The 15,834-nt window shown below is 42.7% G+C and overlaps 1 protein-coding gene across 2 annotated transcripts in view; it reads left to right on the top strand.

Moving 5' to 3' along the window:
• SFMBT2 (Scm like with four mbt domains 2) overlaps positions 1–15,834 on the top strand; it is a 93,425-nt gene that overhangs the window by 59,422 nt on the left and 18,169 nt on the right. For both annotated transcript variants that reach the window (XM_065743778.1, XM_065743777.1), the window contains 6 exons: positions 3,695–3,777; positions 6,498–6,624; positions 12,261–12,374; positions 13,628–13,670; positions 13,822–13,892; positions 14,907–15,046. In XM_065743778.1, coding sequence (XP_065599850.1) covers positions 3,695–3,777; positions 6,498–6,624; positions 12,261–12,374; positions 13,628–13,670; positions 13,822–13,892; positions 14,907–15,046 — 578 coding nt within the window. The remainder of the gene's footprint in view (positions 1–3,694; positions 3,778–6,497; positions 6,625–12,260; positions 12,375–13,627; positions 13,671–13,821; positions 13,893–14,906; positions 15,047–15,834) is intronic.

Genomic DNA, 15,834 nt, shown 5'->3' on the forward strand with positions numbered 1-15,834 from the left:
CATCCTTCCACCTGTTGTTATGGATGTTTTCAACTTGACCAAGAAAGTCTAAGCAGCAAATAGATATCTGGTGTGATGTCGAGTGCCTGGGGTCTACCTTGGCTGCTAGGAGCGTACAGAAAGCTTTTGTTTTCTGCTGTCAGATCAGAAATGATGAAGAGAAGCTATAAAAAGAGGTATAAATCAGGTAGCAGATAGATGCACAAAAAGGACTGCATTTCTTCCAGAGTATATGAGGACTGCATGCCCAGGCTACATCTTAGAATCTTTGGGGTCAAAAATCTCCAGCAGCAAAAATGCACTTTGAATTGTTAAACTGTTGTTAGACATTGGAATGCTTTCTGAAAAAAAAAAAAAAATACCAGCCAGCAAAAAACCAAACACACAAAAGAAAAAATGCAGATGGAAAAAGAAATGCATCCAGAACCACACGGAGGTCTTCTCTGAAAAGAGTAACATCAGCTTGGGATCAAGAAGCAATCAGGACTGATAAGAAGGGTCTGCAACACATCTGTGAGTGGGTCCAGGAGGTAGGAGGGAATTCCCCCGTTTCCAATCAGAACTGCCCTGAGATGTCCAGATTTGCTCCTTTTTAAAGTGCAGATTTGGCTTTTCTCCTCCATGACTGTACTGATAATAGTTAGTGCTGCAAACAAAGCTTTCTCTTTTGAAACGCAAGAAATTCCCATGGAGAATCAGATGCCAAGGGAAAAACATAGAAGTCCTTTTATCTTTGTGAATAGAGTCTTCCTTTTTTTCTAGCTTGTTTTTACAGGTTAAATAGTGGTTGATAGGGAGGTTGTCTGATTCTACAATTAATTGATTTTATTTCATCTGAAAAGTGTTGCAGATTGGGATAGTTAGGTTCAGAGGCCTTTATTTCTTTAATATCTGTTCTTTTGCCTGTTTGCCCATCAAGCCTTTGTTGAAGCCAAACATGCAGTAAATGAGTCATGAACAGGAGGTGCAAGCATTTGCTGCTAGAAACAGAGAGCAGCATTTTCCTGCATGGTGCCAGAAATGAATACCCATTTATTGCTGCTGTATAAACATTGAACAAGTACTGTTAATATTTATTGGGGTTGAGTTTATAGACCTCTTCCCTTTAGAGTAGTAGCTGTTGTTCCTTTTCATGAACTATTAAGAGAGGGGAAAAACATAGCAGTATCACTCTTAAATACAAGGCTTACTATGGAAATGCTATTTCTAAAACCTCCAATACGTTGATGTTGCTATATTTGCTTCTGATTAAACTGTTTGTTTCTTCAGTGCCAGGAGTCAAGACAGCAGAAACAATGAGGTTCTATGTGTGTGAGGAGTAGTAGGTGATTTGTGCAGGCTTTGACCATTATTCCTAGGGCTGAGCTTTAGAGGAAAATAGTATGTGAATGGCATGTGCTAATGAGGGCATCCGTTTAGCTCTCATCGTGATGCTCCATGATACATACAGAGCAACCCTGTTCTTTGAGCAACCCTTGTTGGGCTGCTGAAGTTCTGGTAAACTGCACTGCTGGCTTCCCAGGCTTTGTTCCCCCTGAAGGATATTGCACCTTGAATGGTGCAGGCCAAGCCAGCAGCTGGTTTTGTGGTGACACGTGAGTCAGATTTTCATGCCTCGTTGAAATGTTCCTTTTCCGTCCACTCTGCCAAGATTTTGCATAGCTCTCAAGTAAGATGGAGGAGCTGTCCACGAGGGGTTTACATCAGAGACCTGAGGACGTGCAAGATGTGGGCAGGGCTTAGGGTCCCTGCGAGCAGTGTGCTCTGGCAGCTGGGGTGTGCCCTGGTTTGTTTAATACAGACAACTGTACTGTGGCTGTCTCTGTCTGGATCTGTTACCATAGCTGCCTCTAGAGTCAGTGGGGAGCAAGTGGGACTTTTGGAGAGATTCTGCTCCTTCTGAAGGAGGACATGCAAATCACCTTTAGATCTTCCTCCTTCTCCATCGACTCTTCAGGGAGGCCACCTCAAGGCATCTACACTGCAAACATCTGTGTGTGATCAGATGGATCCCCTTCTGGTACAGTGTGCACTTCTCCCATTTTCCATTTCATTTCCCCAAGCTTCGAAGTGTCTGGCAAGCAAATAACTAGAGAGAAAAAAAAGAGATGGAGAAGAAACAAGAGGACAATACTGCCGCAAAAATTAGTTGTTAATTTCTGTAAAACAATTCAAGGTATTTTTCATGTGCACGAATGAAGATTCTCTAAGTTATGGCCCTTTGTCACTTCTCTGTAAATGTTTACTGCTAGCTTTCCAAATAGTGCTGTGTTTTGTAACTGCATGTTTGTGCCCCCCAGAGATGTCTTAGGACCTTCTCTGTCTCACTCATATGTGTGTCAGGTAGCAGTTGTTAAGAGTAGAAGCTTGTTTTATCCCAGATACTTGCATCTTTGCAGGATGCTTGGGACTTCATACGTTTATCCCCTTTTTTGGATCTGGGTGATGGATAGGTGATTCCATTCAGTGCTTATGTCCTTTCTTACCTACAGAAAAAACTCACAGTTTTCACTGTCACAAATGATTAATTCCCATCTGATCTTGAGTGTCCCTTTTTGACTGACAATGAAAAAGACATTAAGGGATGTTCTGTAAGATTGAGTCCAGTCTGAGATATCAGGCAGGGAGATTAAGGGGAGAATTCGTCCTTCACATGACTCCTGAAACTTTCCAGTGAGAGTAGTTCTGCAGTAATGTTATTACAGCATCATCCCACAGCTCTGGACAGGGAATAGCACTCATTGGTATGAAACACTGTGAAATGGTAAGCTAAAAACCAGATTAAAATCAATCAAGCAATAAAACCAACCAACTGCCCCAAGAGTTTATTGCTAGGTAAGAAGCATAGACGAGTAGAGATTCGGATTACTGTGATAGGACTGTTTGAGAGCCCCTTCTATCAATCACTGCCTCTTACATTTTTCCTACAAACAAGGGGCTGAAAGGATTATCTGGTTGAATCATAGAATCATTGAATCATTAAGGTTGGAAAAGGCCTCTGAGGTCATCTGGTCCAGCTGTCCTCCTACTGCCAATATTGCCCTCTAAACCATGTTCTTAAGCAACACATCTGTTGTTGAGCCTAGAGGAGCTGGGAATTCTGTGTTCATTTTCCTGGGTTCTAGGTGACCTCGTGTAACACGCTCACTGTGGTGGCATTCAGCATGTAGATTCTCTGAGCCATTGGAAAGTCGTTCATGCAGAGTATATATGTATCAATGAAAAGAGAGAGGAATTTATCTCATGGTACAAGAGAAAGGGTGGATCAGCTTCTGACTGTGCCAATTCTCTTCCTGTTGACTACTGAGGAACCGTTGATGTCTGCAGTCCCAACTTCTGGGTACTTCAAGAATAGAGAAAGAGGTGCATGAAACCACGTGGAAAATGGGGATGGTGGCATTCCTTGGTAATTAAAGGTTTATTAAAGCCTTGAGAGATGCTCACTGGAAAGGAAAAATGAGGAAAATATGTGTTTTATTACTTTATAATGAAGATCAGGAGATTTCAAAGGGAAGTGCAGAAATTGTGTGACTGAGTGCTGGAGAAGTGTCAGGAGTGGTGACCTTTCATGCTGGCACTGCACATAGCACTCAGATGGGATGGGATGCTGAGGTGTCAATGATTGTCTGCTTGGGGTCCATTTACACTCTCCCTGTGATGATGGCTGATGGCACTTCGTTTTGTTGTCCTGCAGGTTACTCTGGCCAGGACTTTGACTGGGCGGATTACCAGAAGCAGTGTGGAGCGGAGGCAGCACCTCACCTGTGCTTTAGAAACGTAAGCTCTCTTTTTGCCTTTGCATTGCTCTTGTCAGACCTGATAGTTGGCACAGAAAAGCTGCAGCAAGCCTTTGGGAGCTTCTCCCAGACCAGCAAAGAGTTTGTTCTAGGAAGGAAGCCAGAAAAGTGTTTCAGTTTTTTTGTACTTCAGAGACAAAAAATGTTATCTTACTCTTTTCCTTATCAAAATCAGTTGGGTTTTCTTGCTCTCCATCCCTCTCTCCCTGTTTTTTTACAGCTCTTAGCACAGGAGGGATCTGTGCTGACCATAAAAAATAATTGTAATGCTATTAAAAAAAACCCCAGTAAACTGGGTTAAAAAAAATCATGTGATGTTCTGCCTTGCCAGTAACCTGGTGCTCATCTTCATGCTCCTATCAGCTGATGCAAGTTGAGATAGAATCATCGTTTTCAACCGTAAAGGTTGGAAATGACCTCTAAGATCAGTCCAACTGTCTGCTTACCACCAATATTGCCCACTTAACCACTTCCCTAGGAACCCCATCACATCATTCCTTGAATGCCTCCAGGGACAGTGATTCCCCCACCTCTCTGCCAGCTTGTTCCAGTGCTCAACCACTGTTTTGGAGAGGAAATTCTTCCTAATATCCAAAGTGAGATCTCATTGAAAATTCAGTAGCATCTGAAGTGAGCACAGATTTGCAGAATAGTGTTGTGAGCTGTGGGCAGATGGTTCCTTGGAGAGCTGCATACCTTTTCACTACTACTCAGCAGTCATGAGACTGAATCAGACAGTGTATTTACAAGAAGCAGAGTGAAGACAGTCCAACAAGGCACCAGCTGTGTTGCTGCATGGTTTTTTGGATGTGACAAGTGGCCTTCCTCTTCCATGGCAGCCCAAGGGCAGCCTAGTCTGGAATAAACCATTGATGCTGAGTGATGGATTTGAACACTTCTTGCAGATGAATTCAGAAGACTGGTACCATTGGCAGAGTTTTGCCCAAATCAAAGTTCTTATTTCTTTACCCCATTTATTATGCCTTTCTGTCCAAAACCCTCTGAAGTTCAAGCTGAGATTGCTGAAAGTGCAGAAGGAAGCTGAGCAGTGCTGCATTATGCCTATGCAGTGGAACAGCTGCTGCATTTCCTCCCTAGTGCAAGCACTCTTTATTTCCTTCCTTTTTGTCAAGTAATGGATCTCAGGTCTGGCAGCCTTGAAAACAGAGTCTGTGTAATATTCTCCAAAGATTAAATCAGGTCTGAGCACTGTTTATTTTTTTTAAGGAAACATTAATCAGATGAATACGTGTCTGTTATTTTGTCAGTGTTGATAACACAGTTCTTTGTAGAGAGCTGTAATCTTACTGTTGTCCCTGGCAGGTTAGTCTATTTGTTTCATGCCTGTGAGCAGCTCTTCAAATAGAAGCCTCTTTCCAGGCACATCTTCCACCTACTGCAGCCAGATGTGGTGCTGGAAGTGGATATGCTGTAGCATTCCCTTGGGGGAATGTTTAACAAGGAGAGTCAGTTATGAAATGGATTGACACGAACAAATGCTTAGTAAAATAAACTCCCAGCTAACTGTTTTGTCATTGATTCTGTATAAATTAGCCTCCAGCACTGAACTGCACTGAAAGGAGCCTGTGTGATGATAAATGATGTTTCTTTGTTAGGCAGTGTAGCAAGCATTTAAACCAACTCACCCTGCTTTTCTGTAGTGCTGGCCAGTTGCAGTTTTTACAGGATGAGGACTGTGACAGTCCGAGCAATGCTTGAGCTTAAGGGAGGGGAGAGGAGGCACTGGAAGAGACAGAGAGTAAGGATGGAAGTTAGTGAAGAGTAGCTCAGGGGACCTCAGACTGAAGCAGGCTTCCAGGGCATTTTGTCTTACAGCAGTAGTACTGAAATGGTTGGAACTGCAGTTTCTCTGGCTGCTGAAGTCTTCATTCAGTGATGGCTGTTGCATTCTTGCAAGCTCACGACTTCACCTTTTAATCATTTTGTTTCATATTTGGAGAGGTGACTGCTCATTTGGGGACAGTTGCAGCAACATCTAACCTGATTTTGCCTTTGCTGATGAAGAGGGGAGGACAGTGGGAACCTCAGACAACCTGAGGAAGACTTTCTTTGGTGTATTATATTTAAGCATACGTCTTAAGCTGTGGTAGTAAGCTTGACTGGCACCATTTACACCCACCAACCTCCTGCAGCTGATGGAACATGTACCCATAGTCTTCAGAGAAACATGTGGTACACTGAGCTTGAAGTCCCCCTTGAAGAAAACTGTACTCAAATAGGTTACTCAAACTTGACCATCCTTAGCAAGCTTGAGTGATTTACTGTGTAAAGGAGTTTCTCTAGTCTAGGGCAAGATGGGTTGTTTGTTTTTGAAGGTTTCTTCTAGCAAGGTGAGAGTTCCTCAGGGACAGATCAGAGCCCTCTATGTCATATCTCATCACCAGCAGTGTCCAGCAAATGCATCATAGCATTTGCAACTAGCAAACATAGGAGATAGATATAGCTGGTGTGAAGTAACTAACTGAGCATTAGGAATTGGTGTAAACCATGAATTACATTGCTTCCTGATTTGTCACCATCCCTGAATTTTCCATGTTTATGATCAGGACGTCTCCATTTTTAACCTGGGTGCCTTTGGCTTCTTCAGTTACAGTGAAAAGCAAACCATGCTGAAATTACTCTTCCCAGCAGACAGTCTGTATAAAACAGTGTTTCAGTGTTGGCCCTTGGCTCTTTCAGACATCCTTCAGTCGTGGTTTTACAAAGAACATGAAGCTGGAGGCAGTGAACCCTAGGAACCCTGCAGAGATATGTGTTGCTTCTATCACCTCAGTTAAAGGACGGTTAATGTGGCTTCACCTCGAAGGTATGTGCTATGAAGGCTGATTGTGTTTTTTGTAGTTCACTCAAGCCCTCTCAACTTTGTCCTTCATCCTCTGTCAAATGTTACTTCCTCTGGCCTTATCCTTTCATATGTATTGACTAATAATTGTTTTTGAGAATTGACATCCCCTGATCCCGCTGGGAGAGAATCCACCCTCCCCATCCACCTCGATGTTCTCAGGGATTTCTGTTGATTGTATAAATCTAATTGCTGTAATGATGGATCTCTGTCCTGCTTTGTTTATGTGGCTGAGACTTCCACTCACATTTCCCATACACTCTTGTGGGATCGTAGAATCCAAAGTTGGAAGTGACCCATAAGATTCCTGAGTCCAACTCCCAGCTCCATACACAGGGTCACCCAAACATCTGGCCACGAGGAAATCTCCTCTTTAGCAGCCTCCTTCCTTTCAGCTCATTTTACTCATTTTCATCACCTAGATCCCTAAAACTTCAGCAACATGTGCAGCTCCTTACCACAGCCATTTCCTGCTCACATCCTTTCACCTTCTCTCATCTGTGCCTGCAGAGAGTAACTCTATAGTATGGAGTTGAGAAAGCACGCAGGAGTCTTTCTTATTATTGTTTGAAAAACACTGTTATTTCTAAAAAAAACAGAAAGCCATGGTAATTTAAGTGTTCAGATGAGTGCTGTGATAAGCCATAAAGCTGCTGTATCCTTGACACAACATATTTTTAATTTTAATCATCAAATTAACACAGTGTTGGTAGAAGCTTCTGGCTTCATCTGCAGTCAATATAAGAGCTTCATTTTCCATATGAAATCAATGATTATTGGGTCAACATCAGCTACAAATGCCATGTTTTTCTTTTCTTCTGAAGAACCATGAAAATATGAAAGGCAGTTCAGGTGGTCTATAGCCCATCACCAAGCTCTCAGATCTGTGCTTCTGAACGAATGCACAAGGAAGACAGGCTTCCTTATGCTGCGAGCCAAGAACATCTTGCTGTAACCCTCAATGCAAGTTTATTTTGGCTCTTCCAGGGCAAAACAGCTAGGAAATTGTTCATGGAGTTACAAACCATAGTCAAGCACATGCTATCAGGAAAGGAAGGCTCTACAGGGGTTGGGACAAGGAGTTCTTGCAGAAATCCCATGAGAGGTGAGGTCTCATGCCTGTTCTGCACACAAAAAAATGTCTCCTTTCCTATGCGAGATGCTGAACTCCTGCTGTTTTGGGACTGGGAAGATACTGGAAGCCAGACTGACCAGAACAGCTTAATCTTTGCCTGATACTACTTATTCTTTCAGTTTGTTCACTGTAATAACCCAGAAGTATTTTAGTGTCTGACAAGGTGCAGTGCAGTTTGTGTGAGAGGAATGGTCTCTGATCAAAGCCTGTAAAGTTGGTAGTAACACTGACAAGTAACTCAAAGTGCCTCATTTGTGCTAGGAGCTTGCTCTAAAATATAACAAAGGCAGATGTTTTGTGGCCTTTAGCTCTGTAGAAGTAGCATTATATGGTAGACAAGGCTCTCTTGGCACCTCTGTGATAAATCTCAGAGATTTATAACTCAGTTACTACCTAAAGAGAGGCTCTCCCCATCTAAAGCTTGGCAGACAAAATCGTTGGTGCTTCTTGTGTCTTTCCTAAACCCCATAGTATGGGCTGTCTGAAATCTGAGGAGATCTTCCTTTAGTATTTCCAGCGTGTAGCTTTGTCTCCTCTGCATTTATCTCCAGTGTATAGTGCAGGTACAGCTTTGCACCTCTGCTTTTGATAGAACTTTGTGCAGTGGCAGTTGTGTTTTTGGTTTTAGTTTTTTAAATCTGTAATAACTGGAACCAGTTGCCCAGAGCAGTTGTGGATCTCCCATCCCTGGAGATATTCAAGGCCAGATCGGATGCGGCCCTGGGCAGCCTGATCTGAGTGTCAGCCCTCAACCCAGTGTGTGTGGCTGGAAGTAGGAACAGGATGATCTTTAAGGTCTCTTCCAACCTAAGCCATTCTGTGATTCTGTGTTTCTGTGACAACCAACTGCCCTTAGACACAAGGTGGCTAAAGCTTTTCCGTAGCCCGGTCTGGACACTTGGCAAATATTTTAGTTAAAGAGCTGGAATTGATGCATGTGTGAAATTCATGTATCACTGATACTGTTGTGGAATTTACACCCATCCAGTCCAGGGACCTGCCTCAATTTCACAACACCTGTTCTTAAATCACGGAGTCATAGAATGCCTCATATTGGAAAGGACCTTAAAGATCATCCTGTTCCCACCTCCTGCCACCCACCAGATCAGACTGCCCAGGGCCCCATACAATCTGGTCTTGACCACCTCCAAGGATAGGACAAAATGGAGAAGTGCCTTTATTTTTGGGGTTTCGGGGTTCCACTGTATTTTTTTTTCAAGCTATAATACTTTCAGATGTACTCAGCATTCACTTAACTTGCCCAGTGTAGTAAACAAGGAGCACTGTTTCTTGTGTCTTCAAATCAAACTGTCCCCCAAGACCAGGGAGAAAGCCACATGTGTCACATCACTCCATTCCCTTGTCTCTTCCTCTCTTCTACTCTTTTAATTTCTTAAAGGATGTTTCTTTCACAACTTGTAATAAAAAACCAGGGTGCATCTCCTTGCCTTACGGATGTTCTTACAGAGAGATGGTTTACGCTTCTTTTATATCTCAGTGGCAGGAGTGGAATGATCTGTAGTAAAAGGAAAAGATGCAGAGGGCTGCAAAAATAAAAAGAAGGCTTTGCTGCTGTTCACATTCCTGACTACACAGTGTTAGGCTAAAACCAGGCATTAAAAACCCCACAGAACGCTGCTTGCAGAGTTGTAAAGTAAATGTGGCTTGGACGATGGCATCCTTTTTTCAGCTCTGTTAATGCACTATTGTTTCTAACTGATTATTTATATTCTGGTAGCAGCAAGACTCCCAACTGCCATGGGAGCCCATTGCTGGAGACCTCGGGTCCCACCGTTTATCACGGGCACATCTGAAGCTTTCATTGTTGCCCTCGGAGTTTTGCCATTTGACAGCCCAAACTGCAGCCATAAAACAGGACGCAGTAGTTAAGCAGTGTCGAGTTAGGCGTGAGGGAACATTGCTTAATAAATCATGCTTTGTACAGTAGCAAAACTGTAAACTTCAGGGCAAGCATTTAATGAGCAGCAGTATAGTTCCCCTGCAGGCAAGAAGTGCAGGGCTGATTCGAGGCTGTGCACATCCCATCACTTTCTGCTACTTTATTGCTCATCATCTGCATTGTTAATTTTTACGGGTTCATTTTAGATTTTAAAGCTGAAACTTTCTGGTGTGAATTTATACAAGTAATAATGTATGCTCTCTGCACAGAGCAGGGATTTAAGGAAAATTCTTGTGTTAACCACTTCTCCAGAGAGGACTTCCATAACTTGCCCTCTGAGTTTTCCAGAGTTGCTGCCCCATCCTTTAAGATTTGTATTGGAAGATGGAAATTCTCACTCTTGTTTCCCATCTCCCTGTTCACTGCTTTTCCATTTAACCTCTCCAGTCTTGCGGACATCTCTTGGTGTTGGAAGATGGCAGCATAAAACACAGCAAATGAAACTAATGAGTTTCAAACAAGCTGGTTTCTGTTTACATGAATGAGTCCAAATGAAGCAGTAAGATGTTGGAAGTGAAAGGCGGGATTACTGATTGCCAGAGGGAAGAGGCAGTGTGAATGTCTTGCAAGAAGAATAGTGGAGCTGCAGGAGGACAGACATTATGGTGCTTTCTTGTTCGTCGGGCACTGCAGCTGTTGATCTGTTTATTGGGCCAGAATAACATGATAGGAGGTTGAAGTGAATAAAATACTGAATTTTCCCATATTTGGTGAAATTTTAGTGGGAACCACTGATTTCTTGCTCTGTTTAGGGCTCAATCCGTTGCTTACTCACTTTGTCAGGATTAAACTGAGCTGTGATCATTTATTGTTTCCTGATGGAGGTAAATGGTTGTCCAGGGAATACCAGCCGCTGAGGCCTCACGCTGGGGCTTAGTTGCTCATGGAAGCAAGTTCATCCTGTATGACATGATTTCATCTTTTCATCTTCCCTTCCTCCTGTTCTTGGTGAAATAGAGATCTCATCTTCAGGGTGTCGTGTATGAACAGAATACAATAGTCAGAGGAATACCGTGAAGGTCATAAAATGATTACAGTTGGATAAGATCACTAAGACCATCTGGTTAAGTCATCAGCCCATCTCCACCGTGCCCACTAACCGTGTTCCTCACTGCCACATCTACTTTTTTCTTGAACATCTCCTGGGACAGTGGCTTTATCATCTTCCTCAGCTACCTGTTCAACACCTCACTGCTCTCTCTGAGATGTAATTTTTCTTAATATTGAACTTGCCCCTAGAAGATAACCATGCATCTGTGCAGACAGTGTGGATTTTTAGTTATTTATGTACTTATTCAAATGTTGTTCTTTATTTTTTATTTTCAATTACAAGCACTGTTTTCCTGCTTTCTTTGGGCTTTCAACCTCACACGCTCAAGTGCTGCAGCTCAGTCTTAATGCTGTTCCCGTCACAAAGTTCAATTACTGTTTCAATTACACTACAGGCCCTTGATGAACTTTCATAAGTGGGAAGTTCCCTGCAGTCATCTAGCTGAGCTCAGTCAAACACTGCTGCTTCAAGCAGAAGGCAGAGATACTTCAACAGATGTGAAGATGGGGATGCTTGCAGGAGAAGCTGCTGATCCTTTGGTCTCTTTTATTAAGAGATTGCCTCATGCTGGCACTGGAGCTGTAGGTCCTAGTATGTTAGAGGGATAGCAGGAGGAATTTACTGATGAAACTGTGCTAGTGCAGATGGACTTGAATTGAAATAATTAAATGCTCTCGTGACTCAGGACCCAAAGTCGTGTCCTGAGGCTTCAAAAGTTGGTGAGAATATTTCCAGTTGTCTTTGAATGAGATCCGTTCAAACTGTTTTAGGTTTTAGGTAAAAATTTTCATTGGGAACTTTGGAGTCAGTGTTATGCCAGAGATCTTAGTGCACTGCTTAGGGTATTACTAAGGGTAATTAATTAGGGTATTAATACTGCTTACTATTGCCTGTCCCCTATTGGGTGATCGGCTCAAGGTTCATGTGCTGTGAGGAGCAGTAGGAGAATTCATGGTGTCTTTCACCTTTAAAAATGGTGGCTCGAGGGCAGAACTACACAGAAAAGCTTCAGAGGAGCAATAGGACATCAAGGCTGATCACTTCTACCTACGGTTGTAGTTATAGCCAGTGTACATGCTCTTAACAATGAGAGCACATATCAAACTGACCTGCTGTGTTGCTTGTGCAACTCTACGTGAGAACCAGTGGGTCTATCAGGCAGTCTTGTTGGAGGGAGTCATGCATGTTTGACCTTACAGGCTTTTGTCTGCTTCACTGTGTGTGCTTAGTGTGCTCTTAATGTTGGGGTTTTGCTGGAATCACATTGCACTGCAAATGGCAGCAGCCGAATCATTCCTGTCTTTGCAAAATTGAAGATGAAATGATTCCTGATTTTGATGCAGGTAAGCAGATTTATTTTTACATGTTTCATCATTTGCTTCCCTCAGTTCGTGATGAATGCTTGAGTGGCTCTGAGCGTGTGTCTAAATGGTGTTATAAATTTGTGTTTATAGGTTTACAGATGCCTTCTCCAGAGTACATAGTTGATGTGGAGTCTATGGACATTTTCCCAGTTGGTTGGTGTGAAGCAAATGCTTATAACCTTACTCCACCACACAAAGCTGTTTGTAAGTGCATGGAAACCTCAAGCAGAACATATGCTATATCCTATTTTATCAGCAGATTTATCAGGGAGTTTCTCTGACATCTGTAATCCAGTTCTTAAAATTACCAACCTAACTAGCAGACCAGTATACAGGCTGTGAGCATACTGTAATAAATAGTAATTAATCTAATTAGTGACCAGATGCTGCAGCACTGTTGTTACATAGTTTGCACTTGCCTGTGTGATCAATCTCTCTAAAAATGGGATTGTTTGCACTGGGAAAAGCCCTTAGTGGTTTGGGATTGCACAGAGTGACTTGTGGGTTTTAAGTGGGGTTCTCAGAGTGAAACAGCTGAGTTCAGTGAGGTAGTAGAATGAATTAGGGACATGGTAACTTCAGTCAGGAGTAAAATACACCTGTAAAATACAGAACCTGGAGAGACAGAAAGAGGCCATGTCTCTTCTAAGCCAGATTTAACTGATCTAATGTGAGGAGTGTTTGTTGGCCTCATACTACTGAGTTTCTGCACCTTCACAGCGTAATATCAGTCCTGTTATTTCACTTCTGTTATCAGCTTAGGGGTTTTCCTAGCATCTACCTTAAGTCCCTCTTGGCACAGTTAAGTCTTGCCCTATGTCCAGTGGATATTAAGGTTTCTTCCTTTTCCGTTCTCATCTGGAGGTAGTTCAGCACTCATTGTTGTTCTGCTCCTTTCAGCAACTGTTCAACTCTGATCTCAAGCCACGAGATGAAAAATTAGCCTCACTATTTATATTGATTAACATCTGAAAGGAAAATTCTAAAACGTGTCATTCTTTTGAAGAGTTAAATATGCTTAAGTTAAAAATCAAGCAGCCAGGGCCTAATTTAGGAGAACACTGCTATGGCAACATTATGCAGCCTTGTCGCAATTTATGGCTAGGGATAAATTATGCTGGAGGTAATCATGCTTGTAAAATGTAATCTTATCCATATGTGTTTCTGTACGGAAAAATATTTGTGTTTTTATTAATTTTTTTTATGTTGATCCCATAAACCACAGTATTAGCATTCCAGAGGAAAGATTAAATGTATTATTACATCTTTAAAGCAGGTTTTAATGATGTAGTGACTTACTTAAAAATACCAAGAAAAGATGGCGAGAGTAATTAAGTACCATTTCATTGTGTTAGGAGTCATTTTATAGTCATTGCATTTTTAGAGCTTTTTATGCATTATGGATGTATTTTATAGGACAAAAGAGTACAAAATTGTTTCTTTCTTTATTTTTGCAGTGCGAAGGAAGAGAAGAATTGCAGTCGTGCAGCCAGAAAAGAAGTAAGTTGTTCTTTAAGGAGATATTTTTACAGTGATACATCAGGTCTTCCAGGGGAAATAATACACAGCAGCTGAGCAACTTTGCCAGCTTCTGGTACTGGCCTCTGCCCCATTTGACATTGTTAAATACTACAGATTTCTCTGTTAACAGGTTACCATCCACGGTGCCTGTTAAGAAAATACCTCATGAACTCTGCCCAGTTCCTCAGCCAGACACAACAGGTAAGGCTGCCTCACACCAGAGGGAACCGATCTTAAGGGTTCATTGCCTGTATGGAGGGAGATAGCCCCACAAAGGGAGAAAATATGTCATGTGGATGGGGAGACTAGAGTCACACCCTCAGAGGGTGTAAGACCCACAGAGTTGGGAGTCTTATGTAAGGGTTTGTTCTCTGCATGGAAATGCAGTATTTTTTGGGGTTCACCTGAAGCTTTCTCATTTCAGCCACTGATGCCAGGGCCAGATGAATGAATTTGTGGTGGAGATGGATGTGACTTCTTAACTGGCATCAATTAAATTACTTATACCATGGCATAATGCATCCATCCTTGTGTCCCTCTGCAGGACACATGTCAGCATCTGAGGCAGCAAGCCAGGGCACCATTACACTCACACTGGGAGAAATGGGTTCTTCTTGGGAATGATACCTGAGCTACTGTGGGCAGTTGGATGGCATCTGGAAGTGTTTGCTTCTCTCCATGTGCTGTAAGAGAGCACAGAATGATTAACCAGATGCAGAAAACTTGTTCTATAGACCTGTGTTATTTCAGGGAAACAATACCCCAGTCCCCACTGAGTTGGAGGGTAAGAGAACAGCCCTTCTCCTGAATTTTATCCCTGAGCTGATGCCACACCTAGTAGGAAGCAGCTAACATGTTCCCTTTCTGGCAAGTCATAATGACATCACTCACGTCCATCTGTGACATGAGTTATGAAAGAGCCTCAGGTCATGTTATAAATGAAGTCCTTTCTCAGTTCTCCATTCAGTAGAGTGTGCAACCATACTGATTGCTATTAACAGTGTCGTTTTTCCCATGTTGGACAAATTTGAGTAACATAGGCTTCTCTTACCTTCTGTCTTAGGGAAAACTTTTTATAGAATGGGTTTGGTTGGAAGGGAGATCAGATATCATCATTTACTCTTCTCCCATCCTTCCCCTTCTAGGAGAAAGAAAGACCCTTGATTTATTGCACAGAATTGCAGCACTCACATCATAGCTACTTTCTCTTTGCAGGCACCATCAATGGGAGATACTGCTGCCCTCAGCTCTACATCAACCACCGCTGCTTCTCAGGTCCATATTTAAACAAAGGCAGAATAGCAGAGCTACCTCAGTCTGTCGGGCCTGGCAAGTGCGTGCTGGTCCTTAAAGAGGTATGAGCCAGCTGTTTTTGAGGGGAATTTGAGTAGGAAACGTGGATCTCTTCTGAAAATGTGCTTCTGTTGTACTGTAGAGTGATTCCTGTGTCCCTTGTTCCTTAATAACCCGTGCATACATTGGTACTGCCAGTTGTCTTGCATGGTGAAAAGCTAGGCCATGAAGAGAACCCCATAATTCAGCTGTCTGTGCAGGTGGACGCTTGGATTTGAAAGAAGCAAATCAAAAATAGCCATCAGCAGAAAGCAGGATAAAGTGGTTGCGGTGCAAAAGTTGGCAGCTGCCAAATTTGAAAGCCAGTCTGCAGTGGCTTGCTGCTGGGGAACATTAGCAATCTGCTGCTGCTTGAAAAACAGGCAGTGAAAAAGCAACATGGGGGCAACATGAGGCATCCACAGCCAACGGTTAAGCTAACATTTCTTCTTCCTTCCTGGAATTTGGGTTTTTAAAACGTACGTAGTGCAAAGCTTCTGGAAAGTCCTCCCCTCGTGTCTTGTGCTTTGTTTGCCTGTGTATTGTTGCATTGGCTAACATGAGCTTCTCCAGATTCCTCAAGAATGGGACCTGTTATTGACTGTGCAAACCAGCTGAAGTTTCCTGCAGGAATCCAATTTTCTCTTGCTCTGACTCCTTGCAGAATTCTGTTATGAAGGAGCAAATAGCAGTGTCAGCAAGACATGGGCATCTTGCCTTTGGAGCCACGAGCAGTTTCCCAAGGAGCAGAACCATGGCAATGGCCCAGTGTTTTGTAGTGGTGTTTTGAAAATAAATCCAGGCTCACACA

This window comes from Cyrtonyx montezumae, unplaced genomic scaffold (assembly GCF_038088225.1).
Source record: "Cyrtonyx montezumae isolate F1298 unplaced genomic scaffold, pur_monq_1.0 scaffold_3, whole genome shotgun sequence".
Classification (NCBI taxonomy): Eukaryota; Metazoa; Chordata; class Aves; order Galliformes; family Odontophoridae; genus Cyrtonyx; species Cyrtonyx montezumae.